At 49.2% G+C, this 14,110-nt stretch overlaps 2 protein-coding genes across 16 annotated transcripts in view; both read left to right on the top strand.

The window, feature by feature from the left end:
• Window positions 1–6,363, top strand: part of DNMT3B (DNA methyltransferase 3 beta) — a 37,677-nt gene extending 31,314 nt beyond the window's left edge. For 5 of the 9 annotated variants that reach the window (XM_033433473.2, XM_049698961.1, XM_033433472.2 and 2 more), the window contains 3 exons: window positions 2,512–2,581; window positions 3,322–3,440; window positions 4,799–6,363. In XM_033433473.2, the coding sequence (XP_033289364.1) occupies window positions 2,512–2,581; window positions 3,322–3,440; window positions 4,799–4,940 (331 nt within the window). In that variant the 3' untranslated portion in view covers window positions 4,941–6,363. Of the gene's footprint in view, window positions 1–2,511; window positions 2,582–3,321; window positions 3,441–4,798 lie in introns of those variants that run through there. The other 4 variants (XM_049698962.1, XM_004272715.4, XM_033433476.2 and 1 more) reach the window with 2 other exon arrangements.
• Window positions 1–14,110, top strand: part of MAPRE1 (microtubule associated protein RP/EB family member 1) — a 46,507-nt gene that overhangs the window by 50 nt on the left and 32,347 nt on the right. For 6 of the 7 annotated variants that reach the window (XR_007472023.1, XR_007472024.1, XM_049698971.1 and 3 more), the window contains exon 1: window positions 11,396–11,518. The exons of the other annotated variant lie outside the window; for it this stretch is intronic. The gene's annotated coding sequence lies outside the window, so the exon portion shown is untranslated. Of the gene's footprint in view, window positions 1–11,395; window positions 11,519–14,110 lie in introns of those variants that run through there. 7 annotated transcript variants of the gene reach the window in all.

Raw genomic sequence — 14,110 nt, 5'->3', positions numbered from 1 at the left:
CAAGTTAAATATAACTAACGGTATGAGCCAATAACCATCGACTCTTATGAGAGAGACACATTGGAACCTTGTAGAAAGAGCTGGCTCTGCTGAGAAAAGGCCTCACCCTCTGCTTCAGACCAACCCCTTCAACCATAGGGTTATGGTTGAAGCCTCTTAGGCTGTACACCAAGTACCTGAGAATCTCAGGCCAGGATTCCTCAGTACATTTATTTCTGCTCTGCCTAGGGAACCTGGTGCTTAAAAGTGCCATGTGTTGGAGCAGCTTCTTCCCAGCGAGGGATGCTGATGTTTCTACACCCCACCTCTCCTCCCAGTTACGGTCCATTGGGAAATGAACTTAATCTCCCCGCCCCTGAGAGGAAGTGATCCCTGGACCAGGCCTGTGGTGACCAATCAGGTGGCAGAGCTGAGATAACAATTGGTAGCCCAAAGCCTGTCTCCCTTGGATTTTCTTGACTGAGATCTTTCCCCAACTTTTCATTAGTCCTTTCATGTTGAGAGCCACAAGGCAAGTGGCTTGGCTGTGGGTTAACTCTCTCCTTTATGTGGCTTCACGGAGGCCAACCTTCTAATTAAGATACCAAATGTGACGGTAATATAACTTGCAAATGAGTTAGCTTCAAAAAAATTCTTCTTTAAAAGGGAGTGTTGGAAACATAACTTTCAGACATTTAGCAAAGTGTGGACAGAGGTCAGAAGGTACTGGAATAGCTTGGGATTTCTGTTGGGTGTCTTATATTTTCATTATCAGCCCATCAGATGGTGCAATGTTCATGTGTGGAATGAACTCCGCTCATTCACTCCGTTCCTGAGCTGTCACCCTGCCAGACACTTCTGTCCCTGCTGCCAGTTCTGTGGTGACTAGATGTCAGTCTTGGCTCTCACAGAGCCAGTGAGGGAGGCGTAGAGAAGACAAATGATTTCAGGGTCAGGGTTGGAGGGGGCACTGGAAGAGTTGATGGGGAGGCTTCTCATCGAGCAGGACCCAAAGTGATGGAGTGGAGACATGCAGTTGAGAGCAGAAGGGAGAGGATCAGGGAGGCCAGTGACGGGCATTCGCAGAGCAGCTCGGAGAACAGTGTTCCAGGGGTGGGGAGTGGGTTGTGGAGTGGGTGTGAGAGGAGGGCTGAGAACTCCGAAGTATGGGCCAAATTATGTGAGGCTTGTAGTCATGGCAACACATATTTACTTTGACCCAGGAGTTCACGTGAGATTTTAAGCGGATGAGATGAGTTGTGTCTCTGGTTCTCAGGGTTTCTGGTGGAAGACTAGACTATCACGTGGTGAATGCAGAAGTGGGGAGGCAGCTGAGGTGTTGTTCAGAGGAGGAGGGCTCTGACTTTGATTACTGTGTTGTGCTCAAGAGGTACCATCCACTTGCACTGAACACAATGAGAGCAGTGGCTCCAGGAGGGTGTCCTGTGGGATTACAGGGAGGGATCAGATTCTAGATAATGGGATTTGCTGAGCATTATCTGAGTTGGGATGAGAAGTGAACTGCTACAGGTGGGCTGTGCAGGATCCATGACTCAGCCAGCGTCAACCTCGGGTCACAGACCCAAATCCAGCCTTTAGACCAAACATCTTGGTTGTTAAGATTTCAGTCCTAGAATCAACAGAAGGTAGGGCAGGGCTGTGAGCCCTTAGCTCCCCTGGGTCCATGGAAGAGTTGGGAATGGAGCGAGGGTGAGGTCAGCGAGGCATTATTCTGTGTTCGATGGCCCCTCTTGCGGGCGCCATATCCAATCTTACGTCTGATTTCTTTTTGGCCTTGGAGTTCCTCACACAGGGATGCTGTGGCATTCATCAACTCTGTGCATTCAGACCTTTTGCTGGTTTTCTGGTCTGGACCTGCTTAACCACTTCATTTTCTGAAGTTCTATCCATTCTCCTTCTCAAGCATCTGTTTTCCTCTCTCTGCTTTTGCAGGTTTCAGTGGTGACAGTTACAAGGGGGAATTAATTTTAGTCCTTTTGTGAACCACCTTTTGTCTTCACTTGGACCCATTATTAAAGCCTCCTGAGGCTGCACTCCAGCAATAAGCAAGCAGTCATGGCTTTGATGTGCTAGTTGGAGTGAGCAGACCCACAAAGACCTAATCCAAGCTCCTGAGGCCCAGAGAGGTGGCAGAACTTGTTCAAGGTCATTCACTCAGCCAGTGAGCCGTGGGGCTGAGACTGAGGCATCTCCTGCCTCCTCCAACAATGTGCTTCCCCATCCTGCTCCCCTCAGTGAAGGAGCTTTGACTACTGTTAACATTTGGGAAGGAGGAGCATTCACTCCTGGACATTGGGCTCCCCGCCCCCCGGCCGCCATCAAGGGGCTAGTCTGTCCCTGGCTCAGCACACAGGCTCGTGCTCATGCCAGGGCCATTTTTATCATGTATTTGTAGCAAAGTTCACTGCCAGAGCACATTTTGCAGCTTGGGCTCTCACTCCCACCTTGGGAGGCACCTAGCCAAGGCCCCTTTCCAGGTGGTAGGAAGTAATGGGTTTTGGATGTTCTCAGGCCTGTGATAGCATCAAAGAATGATAAACTCGAGCTGCAGGACTGCCTGGAGTTCAATAGGACAGCAAAGGTAAGATGTGCTCTGTGCCTGGCCCACTGGGAAATGCACTTGGTGATCTCTAATCGGGACTTGACCTTGGTGTCCAATTTGTTCCTGCCCCTACCCCCACGCGACTCCCTGGTGCTGGGCTTCTTTCCCCACATAATTGTTCTATCCTGTCTTCAAGTACAGCGTAGGAGAGGTTCTTGATAAACAAATCACTATGAGAAAAGGCAAGTAGACTTTCCGATTGTGAAGGCACACTCCACAGAGACTCAGCTCATCCTCCCAGTGAGAAATGAGTACACTTTTGCAGGAAAAAAAAAAAAAATCTACGGTTAAGTCATGGATAATTCTATTAAGATCTCCATAAACTTACTTTTCAATGTTTCCATTAAGCTAAGCTCCATTCATTCAAACCCTGGTTGACCATCCTTTACAGTCTGGGTGGACTTTTAATTTTGCTTAATCTTGCTTGATCAATAACTCTGTTTTCTTGGCCCCCATGTGATCTCATTTGTGGTCATTTGTTGTTTATCTCTTGTTCTCTCTGAGGCTGGTCCTTCCTGTTCATTAATTTCTTGGTGTTTGTGGGAAGCACAGAGTGTTCTTGTCCTTCCAACTTTCCTTTTCTCATTCCCTCTCAGAGCCCGGCCCTGACACTCTCTCTCTGCCACCCACCCTCCCTCCTCCTTCCCTTACCTGCTTCTGAGCCTTGACCCAGAACCCTTCATTCTGTGCTCACTCCATGATGTCGTTTTGTTCTCCAGTTAAAGAAAGTACAGACAATAACCACCAAGTCGAACTCGATCAGACAGGGGAAAAACCAACTTTTCCCTGTTGTCATGAATGGCAAAGAAGATGTTTTGTGGTGCACTGAGCTAGAAAGGTGAGCAAGGCTGTACGTGCAAAGGGGAATCAAGCAGATAGAGAGAAAGGGGAAGAAAACATGGTTAAGGCCAGCAGTGCGAATGGGCAAGTGCTTGCCTTAATTCCACATGGTCTCGGTGACCTATGTTAGCAGGGCTGGGAGTAACCTTTTCAGTTAGTGCTGATTTCCTAGCAGAAATGGCAAAAGGGCTGTGGTGGTGAGGAATCCAGAACATGAGGTCGTGAGACGGCACATCTGTCTATGTTGGCTGTGTTGCCCTGGCATTTGCCCGCCCCACCATGCTGGGACACTAGGATGCATGCGGCTCCAGCTACAGGACACCCCGCCGACATGCCATTGCTCTTTCTCAGGATTCCTCCTGCCAAGTCGCTTGTTCTAAAGCTGATTCCTCCTTAGCCACAGTCTGTCTTCTCCCTTATCCATTTATTTGACTAAGTTGGTAGTGTGTCTATTTTGATTCAGGGAAGCAGCTCTGAGATTTCATTTCTCCTGTTCTGTGTTTAATTTTTTTTCTCTCACTCCTTTTGTTTTATTTTGTTATTGTGATTAGAATGCAGTAAGGGCTACGAGTATTCCTCTTTACATTTTTGGCTGTGTTTTGTGGTTATTTGATAAGAGTATTTACATTCCAGATATGTTAGTTCTACAACTGGATTTATTTCTTGGTTTCATTTGTGGTATTAGATTGGAAACCTGGGAAAGAATGAGGTCCCGTGTATCTGTAGCCTCTTCCCAGGCCTGTGGTAGAGTTCCATTCAGGAGGCTGTTGGTATATTGGTTGCCATCTACCGTTAAGTCCAGCTTGGCCCTTGATCCAGCAGTTTGCTTTGAAGAAGGAAACAAAGTGCAGGATGCCTCAGTTTACTCACAGTAAATTATCTGAGCATCTGATGATTGGAAACAGGTCCATTATGTGAGTGTCCTTATTCCTTACTAAGGCAATTTGCCTAACTTCTGTCCTTGTGTGGTTTGAAAAGAGGTCTGTTTCTGTCTGCTGGCTGGCCGGCCATCTTGGCATTCATTCATTTGAGAAAGGTCCACTGAGCACCATCTATGTGCCAGGAGCATCGTGCCAGTCAGTGTAGGGGCGTGCACAAGACAGGTGCCCTCAGAGAGGGACCATGCCCTCATGACAGTCATTTGTGCTGAAGAACTGGTGGGCCTGGCCTCTGGGGCTCAAGAGAGGGCTCATGTGAAGGCCTGGTGGGCCTGGTGGAAGGGACGGGTCAAAGGGCAGGAAGAGCAGCGCCACGTTGGCTGCCGAGGCGAGGATCTCCCAGAGGCGTTAAGCATGCTGGAGGGGGCACATCTGACTCCCTGTGTTTTCACTCTGGTGCCCCCCTCCCCACCCCCAGGATCTTCGGCTTTCCCGTACACTACACAGATGTGTCCAACATGGGCCGTGTTGCCCGCCAGAAGCTGCTCGGGAGGTCCTGGAGTGTACCTGTCATCCGACACCTCTTCGCCCCCTTGAAGGACTACTTTGCCTGTGAATAGTACCCCAGGCACCAGGGCGTGTGGGCAGAGCCACGACCCAGGAGGTGCACCCAGGCTCTGCCCTTCCCAGCTCAGCTGTGTGGGGTCGGGCCGAGTACCTCGTCGGGAGCAGAGCTGCCTTGTCCCCTCCTGGCAGGGGGACCCCGAGGTGCCATCTCCTTGTGCACAATTCAGACCTGGCCGCTCGGAGCGGCCAGACACGGTGCTCATTTTGTCTTCTAAAATTTTAAAACTTGAAATAGGTAGTAAGATGGCTTTTTTTTCCCTCCTGGGTTTACCGCTCAGAGAAACGATGGCTAAGATACCAAAACCACAGTGCCGACAGCTCTCCGATACTCAGGTTAATGCTGAAAAATCACCCAAGACAGTTACTGCAAGACTTTAATTTTTTAAATGTCTGCAGCTCCTTGTTTCCAGGAGTGTGTGGCAGTAGACATGTAGCTAAGGGACCTTTTAAGGGCCTAGGATGGTTTCTTCTAGGGCTAGCAGAAGAGGACATGATGTCCATGTCTGTCTTGAATTTTCCCCGGCACGTTCCCCTGGCCTCAGTATAAAGGGCTGGGATCCGGGGCCCATTTAGAGTATTTTCCACAAGGATGGTGATTTCAGCCGGGATGACATCATCATCACTTTCAGGGCTATTTTTTTTCCCCATAAACCCAAGGGCAGGGCTACCCTTAGCTAAATCCCTCCCAGTGACTGCAATAGACCCCTCTGGAAGCTCAGGAAGGGGTGGGCTGGGTTATAAGCTGCCATGTATTGTGTAGACAGGTATGGCTTCTCACTGTCTTCCCCCCTTCCCCGTGTGAGGGGGGAGAAGGAGAAGGCTTAGGTAAGATGCCCCCCACCCATCCCCCCACCCTCCAGACTACTACGCAGGCACAGGTCCCCAGATTAGAAGTATGACACCCCAATTCCTTAGGCTTCTCTAAACTCAGCAGTGACAGCCAGGGGCAGAAGCACATTCCTCGCACTTTCCCCTCATCTAAGAGACTGCAGGGGGAAAACTGCAATAAAAGCTCGACCCTCCCTCCAGAGATTTTAAAGTCCTTTTTTATTCCATGATAAATCGATAAATCGTTTTTAGGGGGAGTGGGAGGTTGGACAAGCTGCATTTCAGAAATGCTGTCGTAATGGTTTTTAACACCTTTTACTCTTCTTACTGGTGCTATTTTGTAGACTAAGGAACAATGTTGACAGGTTTTGTGGGAGGTTTTTTATACACTTTTTTTTTTAAATCTCAGACATCTATTTTTGTTTTAACATTTTCATAATTTTTTTTTTTTTTTGTAACTGGAGCCATGTAACAAAGTATGGGGAAAAATTGTGCCTTGTTTCAACAGTTTTGCTAATTTTTAGGCTGAAAGATGACAGATGCCTAGAGTTTACCTTATGTTGAATTAAAATCAGTATTTCTCTAACAGTCTGGTGTCCCTTTTGTTCTTTTGCAGGTCAGATGGGTGGGGTATGTGAGGGCCTGGTTAAAGTGGAAAGGTGGGTGGTCGCAGTAGGTCATTCATCAACAAGCCCAGTACATAAGTACCACGGTGACCCCCAAATCTAGTGCCATGGTCCCCAAACTCCAATGTATCAGCGTTCCCTGGAAGGCTTGTTCAGTGGAGATTTCTGCGTCCCATCCCCAGAGTCTGATTCATTAAGTCTGGAGTGGAGCCTGAGAATTCCATGCTTCTGGTCCAAGAACCAATCTCGGCTAGTGAATGGGTTTCTAAACCTTGGTTCCCCAAACAAATAACTGGAGTGCTTGAGTTCATTTAAAGCCTTGATGTCTGGAACAGCCATCTCCAGATTATTACAGCTCTTGGGTAGCTGGTCCAGATGACTCAAGAATCCCAGGGCTGATCCTCCCGTTCCTTGTCCCTCTGTAGGCTTTCCCTGCACCCTGTTCCACTGCTCCCAAGTTGCCATATCACAGTTCAGCCACAGTCAGTGAGGGGACTTGTTGGGAGTGGCCCATGGTCCGAGATTTTAGCATAGCTGCCAGTGGCCCCAGCTCTTTGGGTGGAATGTGTATCTTGCTTAAGCTTAACATTGCAACTCCCTTCAGTAGTTCCATCTTAGAGTTTACCTGGGGCCACCCAGCCAGGTGTCCCAAGCCCAGAGCCCATCATGCCATAATCCTCATATTTCACTATCTCTAAGCATGGGTCAGGGCAAAGGAGCTGATTTCAATAGCTCTCCAGAGGTTAATATCGGTCAGCTGGTGTGTGCAGAGGGAGAATGGTGTGTAAATGGGATGCACATAGTGTATCAATTGAGCCTCAGTTGGACTTGGCACCTCTGAACCTGTTTCTTCACATAAGATAGGTTATAATCATGGCCACCTCCATGATTAGAGTTATGGGCCTTAATAAGGCCAAGTTCAGAAAGGGTCTGGTCCAGGGTTGGAGAATGAGAAACCAGCTATTTTTTTAGGCACTTGCTGGGCTAGGACAGCTCAGGTGGAAGTTGCCATAGTGAGACGATTGTCAAGTAGCAAACCAAGCCAGGCTGGCGCTCTGCTCAGGTGTTCAGGCCCCAGGGGCCTTGGCTGCCCTATTAAGCCATCTTGTATACAGTACTGCACCAAATGCCAGGCCAGGATGAAGCAAAATAAACAGCCTCGGCCTCAAAACCCCAAGAGAGGAGATGAACTAGCTCTTCAGGTGAGGGGCCCTTGGGTGTCCTGGCCTCCCTGTGGGCAGGCTAGCGGGGAGACCTTGTTGGGGCTGCCAGGGCAGTTCTCTGTGTTTTCTCAAGATGGGGGCCAGGTTTGGATAGCAGTGATCCCAGGTCTGGGGCCAAATGGAGAATGTAATGAAAATTCTGATCTTGGGGAAGTAGTTGGTTTGCACCACAAGTAGGCCTTTTCTGAAAAAGTCTTCCAGTTGCCTGCGGCTGTATCTGGGGTCTGGCATGTTGTATCACTTGGGCAGGTGACCCTTGGAATTTTTCATCTCTATAAAAGTGGGAATCATAAATCCTACCTACTTCCTAGGCCTGCTGTGAATGTTCAAGGCTGTGATCTGGGTAAATTGCTTTGCCTGGTGTCTGGCACGTAGTAAGCCCTCACATGTATTGAATGGCATTGTGATAACGAAACCCATTAATCAATGCAGTGTTAATGACGGTGCTGGTAGTGATGGTAACATCCAATATTAATGTATTAAAGTCTTACAAAGGAAGGACAGGTAGTATTCACCTAGGTGTTTCAAAGGAGCTGGGCTCAGATGCTAACTATAGCAACAGCAGCATCTGGCATTGAAACTGTGTCCATCACCCCCCTCCCCTCCATCATATTGGGGTCCCCGTGCTCCTTGTTAGGGAGAGTTGATGGGGGTGGCTTTGGCATCCGGCACCCCAGAGACCTGTGGAAGGGATCTTGCCTGGGGGTGCAGGGACTGACCTCTGGACAGTTTCTCCATGGCTGTTTGGTGGGGGATGAGCACTAGATAGAGAGGGTGCCCCACTCTACCTCAGTCCCTCTGGTTTTCCAGCCAACTGCTTCTTGAGGGATTCTCTGTTCCAGGCCTGTGTTTCATCCTTGACTCCTCTCTGCAGCCAGACTGGATGCCTCTCCTGGCTTCACCCCCTCCTTATTTGTGACGTTGGATGTGCTCCACAGCCACTCTGTGCCTCAGTTTATCCAGTGTAAAATGGAGATAATAACCTCATAAGGTTGACGTGTGGATCAAATGATTCAGTGTGTGTGAAGCACATGCAGAGTGCTTGCGGGTAGTGAGTGCTGAGTAAATGGCGGCTGCTTTATTGTTTACTGTTAGAGAATCCTCCCAGCAACCCTGAAGTGAGGCAGTGATTATTGTGATCATAGGTAAGAGAACTGAGGCTCAGAAGTCTAACATACCCAAGGCCACACAGCCAGTGGCAAAGGAGGTGTAAGTTAGAATCTGTTCTGTGAATCCATTGGTCTCACCTGCATCTGTGTGTGTGTGTGTGTGTGTGTTTGTGTGTGTGCGTGTGTGTCTGTATGTTTGGATCCTGAAATTACCTGCTGGCCTTTGCAGCCTGTGGTACAATTTACCTTTCTTGCTTCCTTCCCTTCTTACTTTTTTCCAGCTTACCTTCCCTCCCTCCATTCTGCCTTCTTTCCTTTCTTCCTTCTTTCTGTTTAACTTTATTACTGGAGTTGGGACTACTTACTCTGAGTCTTTGCATGTGCTGTTCTCTGCCTGGAACAGCCTTCTCCACTTTGCCAGACAGGTCCTCCAGTTTTCACCTCTTCCAGGAAGCCTCCTTTGCCTCCACTCTAGGCAGCATTAAGACACATCCCCTAATCTGAGCCCTCCTTCCCTGTGGACAGATAGAAGAATCCATCTCAGCACAAAGCACTCTGCATTATCATTTCTTACTTTTGCAGTCCTCTCCTCCATGAGCTTGTGAGGTCCTCAAGGCAAATGAGACCTGACACCATTTTTTAGTTCAATAATCTTGTCATACATTTGGAAAACTCGGGTCTTGAAGTTATAGTGTTTTGGTTTTGTTTTCGGAGAGGAGACTCACGATTTCTATCTGGGAAAATGAGATTACCTCATACTTTAAAACGGTAGCTTAAAGACTCATAGTAAAGTCTCCCAAATTTCACCTGCTGGATGGAAGTTCTTTTTTCTGTTTACCCTCTGGCCTTTCTCAGTCAAAGCTTAATCTGACCCAGACAACCTTGGCTAACTGCCTCAGGGAGGAGGGTGGAGCCTGAGGAGATCACGTGACCCTCGCTCTTTGGGGAGCTGTCTCCTGGGAGGGTAGATGAGTTTTATTTCAGAGGCCCTCGCTCAGAAACCTGTGATGTCCTGTGTCTCCAGAAACAGGTTCAAACTCTAGACTGGCACTTGAGGCTCTTCTTGACTTGGCTTTCATTCCCCACACCCATTCCTCCCCCACCCAAAATGGCTTTTAGGTACTGCTGACAACAATCAGTTGACAGTAATTGAACGTTGACATTAATCGAAAGGGACTTCGAAATCACTAACATTTATTGAACACACACTATGTGCTAGGAGTGGTCTAAGAACATTACACACATCATTTGATTCTAACTCCTAGCAGAGTCAGGATTTGAACCCAGGCCTGCTGGCTTTGCTACTTATGAAATTCACTGAAACTGTTGGAAACTTAATGTCCTTGTGTGTAAGATGATAACACATTATATTGCCCAAATCACTTATGAATATCTTTACTCAATTATCCAGACTTCGTATCAATTCACTATAGTGCTAATATTACTACTACTGCTGTAATCATATGGTTACAGGGCTCTTTGCTGCATCCTCTTGTTTGTCTGTTCCTACCCTTACTCTTGTGCTGGGTTAACGTCTCATATTTTAGGGCAACTATCAACTCTGGGAAGCCTTCCCATACTCCTCAGGTGAGGTCAGGTCTCATGCTGCACTCTTGGAGCGCTGCATACCAGAGAGACTACCCAGCTGTATACTGGTGGTTAAAATATTGAAGTGCCTCCTGGCCAGTTGATAAATAGCTCCTGCCCCAAGCTCCCCAACCTATTCTTCCCTGAACATCTCTCCAGGCCTCAGGGGAGGGAGAGACCCAGCCCAGAAGAGGCCTCCAGGACCCCACCTCTTGCAATGCAGGTGCCATCACTCCTGCCACAGCCTCCTCCTGCCTAACACTAAGTCTGGTTTGTAATTAAATAGTGATGCGTAATTAGCTATGTGCTTTGCCTTCCCTGCTGGACTGGAAACTTTAAGAGCTCAGAGGCTATGTCTGGTTCTTGGTCATCACCAAAATCCTAGGGCCTGATTGATCAGGGAAAATAAATATTTGTTGAACACAAGAATAAATGATATTTGGACAAGGAAACCAGCTAGAAACCTGGATCAGTCTTTGTGATGCTGGGCAGTTGACCTCTCTGACACTCAGTTTCCTCTTCTGTAAAGTGGGTGTAATTCATTCTTTGAGCAAGTCTCTACTAAGAACCTATGTATCAGGCTCTGGGACACGGTGGGAACAGGACTGAGAAAAGCCTTGCTTCCGTGGAACTTACGGAAAGGCAGACAATAAAGGCATAAACAAGATGACTATACTAAGAAAAAAACGGATGATGAGGTTGTAGGGTCATTCTAGATAGAATAGTCACAGAATGTGTCTCTGAGGTGACTTTTAAGTCCTTCCTCAAAGCCCGTATTGATTTATTTTTTATCCAATAACTCATTTTTGTAGAAATTCATTGTAAAACCAATTTTTTTGGCTCCTAGGGGTGTAGAATTTGTAACTGGATCCCGCCTTCTAGGCGGAGTCACACCGGCACGAGGAGGGATCTCATTGGTTGCGGCAGACCACGCGGCTGCATTGCCCCGGCAGCCGGCGCCCCGCCCCTTGGGCACCCCAGCCGTCGATCAAGTGTCGGGCTCCGCCCCCGGTGCGCGGCTTAGTCCCTCTCTATAAAAGGAGCCGGCGGGCGATGACGAGCCTTTACGTCGGCGCGTAACGGGGGGGTGCGTGTGAGGTCATCGCGCGGGCGGGCGGGCGGGGTCAGGCGGTTTGAACGAGACGAAGACGGAACCGGAGCCGGGTACGGGCAGCGGACGCGGTCCAGCCGAGAGCCGGTGAGCCGGCTAGCGGGCACGGGGCGGCGGCCGGGGGCGGGCGGGCGGGCCTCGGGGCGGGTAGAGCGCCGGCGGGTTCTGCGAGCGGTGCTCGGGCCGCTCCCCTCAGCGGTGCCGTTCGGGCCGGGTGGGGGAAGGGCGGGGCCGTGACCCGGCGCGCGCGGGCCAGGCTGGGGGAAGCGCGCGGGCCAGGCTGGGGGGCGCGCGCTCTCCGCTCTGCTGGGGGGCGGGGCCTCGGGCCGGAAGTGGGGGCTGCTGCTCGGCGGCGTGGGGGCTTATGGGCTGCGGCCGAGGCGTGGAACCCGGACGGCGGAGGCAGGAGGTTCCGGGGTGGCTGTGCCGGGTAGGGGGCGTGTGTAGTTGAAGTGGGTCCTGCTGGGAGCTCTGAGGACCCCCACTGTAGGAGACGGTGCTGCCTGATTAAGAGTTCGGGTTTTGGATTCATACCTGTATTGAATTCCCTGCTGTGCGATCTTGGGCAGGTGTTTTAACCTCTCTGGGCCTCAGTTTTCTCATCCGTAAAACGGGGGACAAAGATACTACATGCAGAAAGCTCTCGTCGTGGTACATAGCAAAAAAGCAAAAAGCAGGCCAGCTCACTGGACTTCTCCTTTCTTCATCGGTATTTGTTGAGCGTCCACTAGGTGCTAGGCACTGTGCTAAGCGCTGGCTATACACCCAGGAGCAGGAGGGCAAAGACTTGCTTTCTAGGAGTCTACATTATGGTGGGAAGACAGGAAATGAGAAAATTAATACTTGGAAAAGATAATTTTATATGCTCACTGGGAAGATAATATAACAAGGTGACATGAACAGTGCTTTTTCAGTCCCTGCTTCACAGCTGACCTGGGGTGCTGCAGGGCAGAGCTTGGCCTCTCCTCCATTTTGGGAATGAGACTCCTGAGGCCCACTGAAGGAAGGTACACCGGCCCTGCCATCCACCTCTGTAATGGGGTATCTCTAAGAGTAGTAATAATAGCTGTTTGCTAATTGGGCACTTGCTGTGTGCCAGGTGTTGTGTGGCATTACGTCATTTAATATTACACTCTCTAAGAGTTATTATCTTCAGTTTACAAATTAGGGGACTGAGGCTCTGATAGATGATTTGCTTTATGGTGTCCAGCAAGTGGCTGAATCCACGTCTGTGACTTTTTTTTTTTTTTTTTTTTTGCGGTACGCGGTCCTCTCGCAGTTGCGGCGTCTTCCATTGCGGAGCACAGGCTCCGGACGCGCAGGCTCAGCGGCCATGGCTCACGGGCCCAGCCGCTCCGCGGCATGTGGGATCTTCCCGGACCGGGGCGCAAACCTGTGTCCCCTGCATCGGCAGGCGGACTCTCAACCACTGCGCCACCAGGGAAGCCCGTCTGTGATTCTTGAGTCCAGGCCCTTAACCTCTGTATTATGCTGCCTCCCTGAGGATCAGATCTAGAGGGCATGTTTTATCCAATGTGCCCTTTGCGGTGGTGTGTCAAAGTGTGTAGTGGTTTCTGGCACATAAGGAAGCTTAGGACATGCTGTGCTTTCACTGAGAGTCTCATTTAATCCTCACCACCACCTTGTGAAGATATTGTTCATCTTTTACAGGTGAGCTCTTTGTGATCCGGAAAGGTGAAGTATTTACTTAGGGTCACATTGCTTTTTTTCTGGTGGCACCTTCCTCCCCCTCTTTCCATAGGGCTCAGTATGGTGCCTTGAAAGTAATAGGTGCTCATCAGCCATCAGTGAATCAAAGTGGGTTTGGGGGCCTGCTAGGAGACCTGCTGAAGGAGAAGAGATACCTGGAGAGGCAAGGGGGAGCTTTTTTCAAGGCACTTGAAACATGGATCAAGGAGCCTTTTAAGGGGGTGAGGTTTGCGTGATGGTCATGGGGTCTTCCATTGAGGCCAAGCAGTGGGATCCTTGTAGAGGAAGAGTGAGCTGTCACGAGCTGTAGCTGAGGCTCTGAGAATTGGGCTCTGTTTTGATTGCCTGGAAGAGCCAATTAAGTAGTTGAGTTAGTGGATGTTTACTGCACATCTACAGGGTGCCTAACCCCATGTATTTAGTGGCTGCAGAGTTTGCAGAGCACATGGGGCCAGGTATTAATGTACTGCTAATGAAAGAGTTTTGAATTATATGATGATGAAAGGCCATTAATGTTTTCTGAGCTGGGGTGTGGTCAGGAGACACACGTGGCTTAACCAGCTGCTTACACTTTATGGCAGCTTGACACACACATTACCCGATGTATGTATATATGAATGTCGCCAAAATAGATTACAAGTGCTCAGCCTGGGACTGTGGTGGTTTTTGTTTGGATGTGTCTCACCTTGGTACCTGATAATAGCATTTTGCGCACAGTAAGCATTTCATTTATTCATTCATTTGGGGATTTTAAACAGAGGAGACACTTGGTCTGATTTTTGATCCAGAAGATTCTCCCTCGCTGCTGTGTAAAAACAGTTTGAGTTAGAGACTAATTTGATGGCTGTTGTGGTGGATGGAGATGAGAGATGGTGGTGGCAAGTCTCAGGCACTGTTTTTGGCGCTGGAGATAGGAGGATGAGTGAGACAAGGTCCCTCCCTGCCCTGGCGCTTGTTTAATACGAAATA

This window comes from Orcinus orca, chromosome 16, assembly GCF_937001465.1.
Source record: "Orcinus orca chromosome 16, mOrcOrc1.1, whole genome shotgun sequence".
NCBI lineage: Eukaryota > Metazoa > Chordata > Mammalia > Artiodactyla > Delphinidae > Orcinus > Orcinus orca.
The sequence above is the reverse complement of the archived record's forward strand: the minus strand, read 5'-3'. Positions and strand labels throughout refer to the sequence as shown.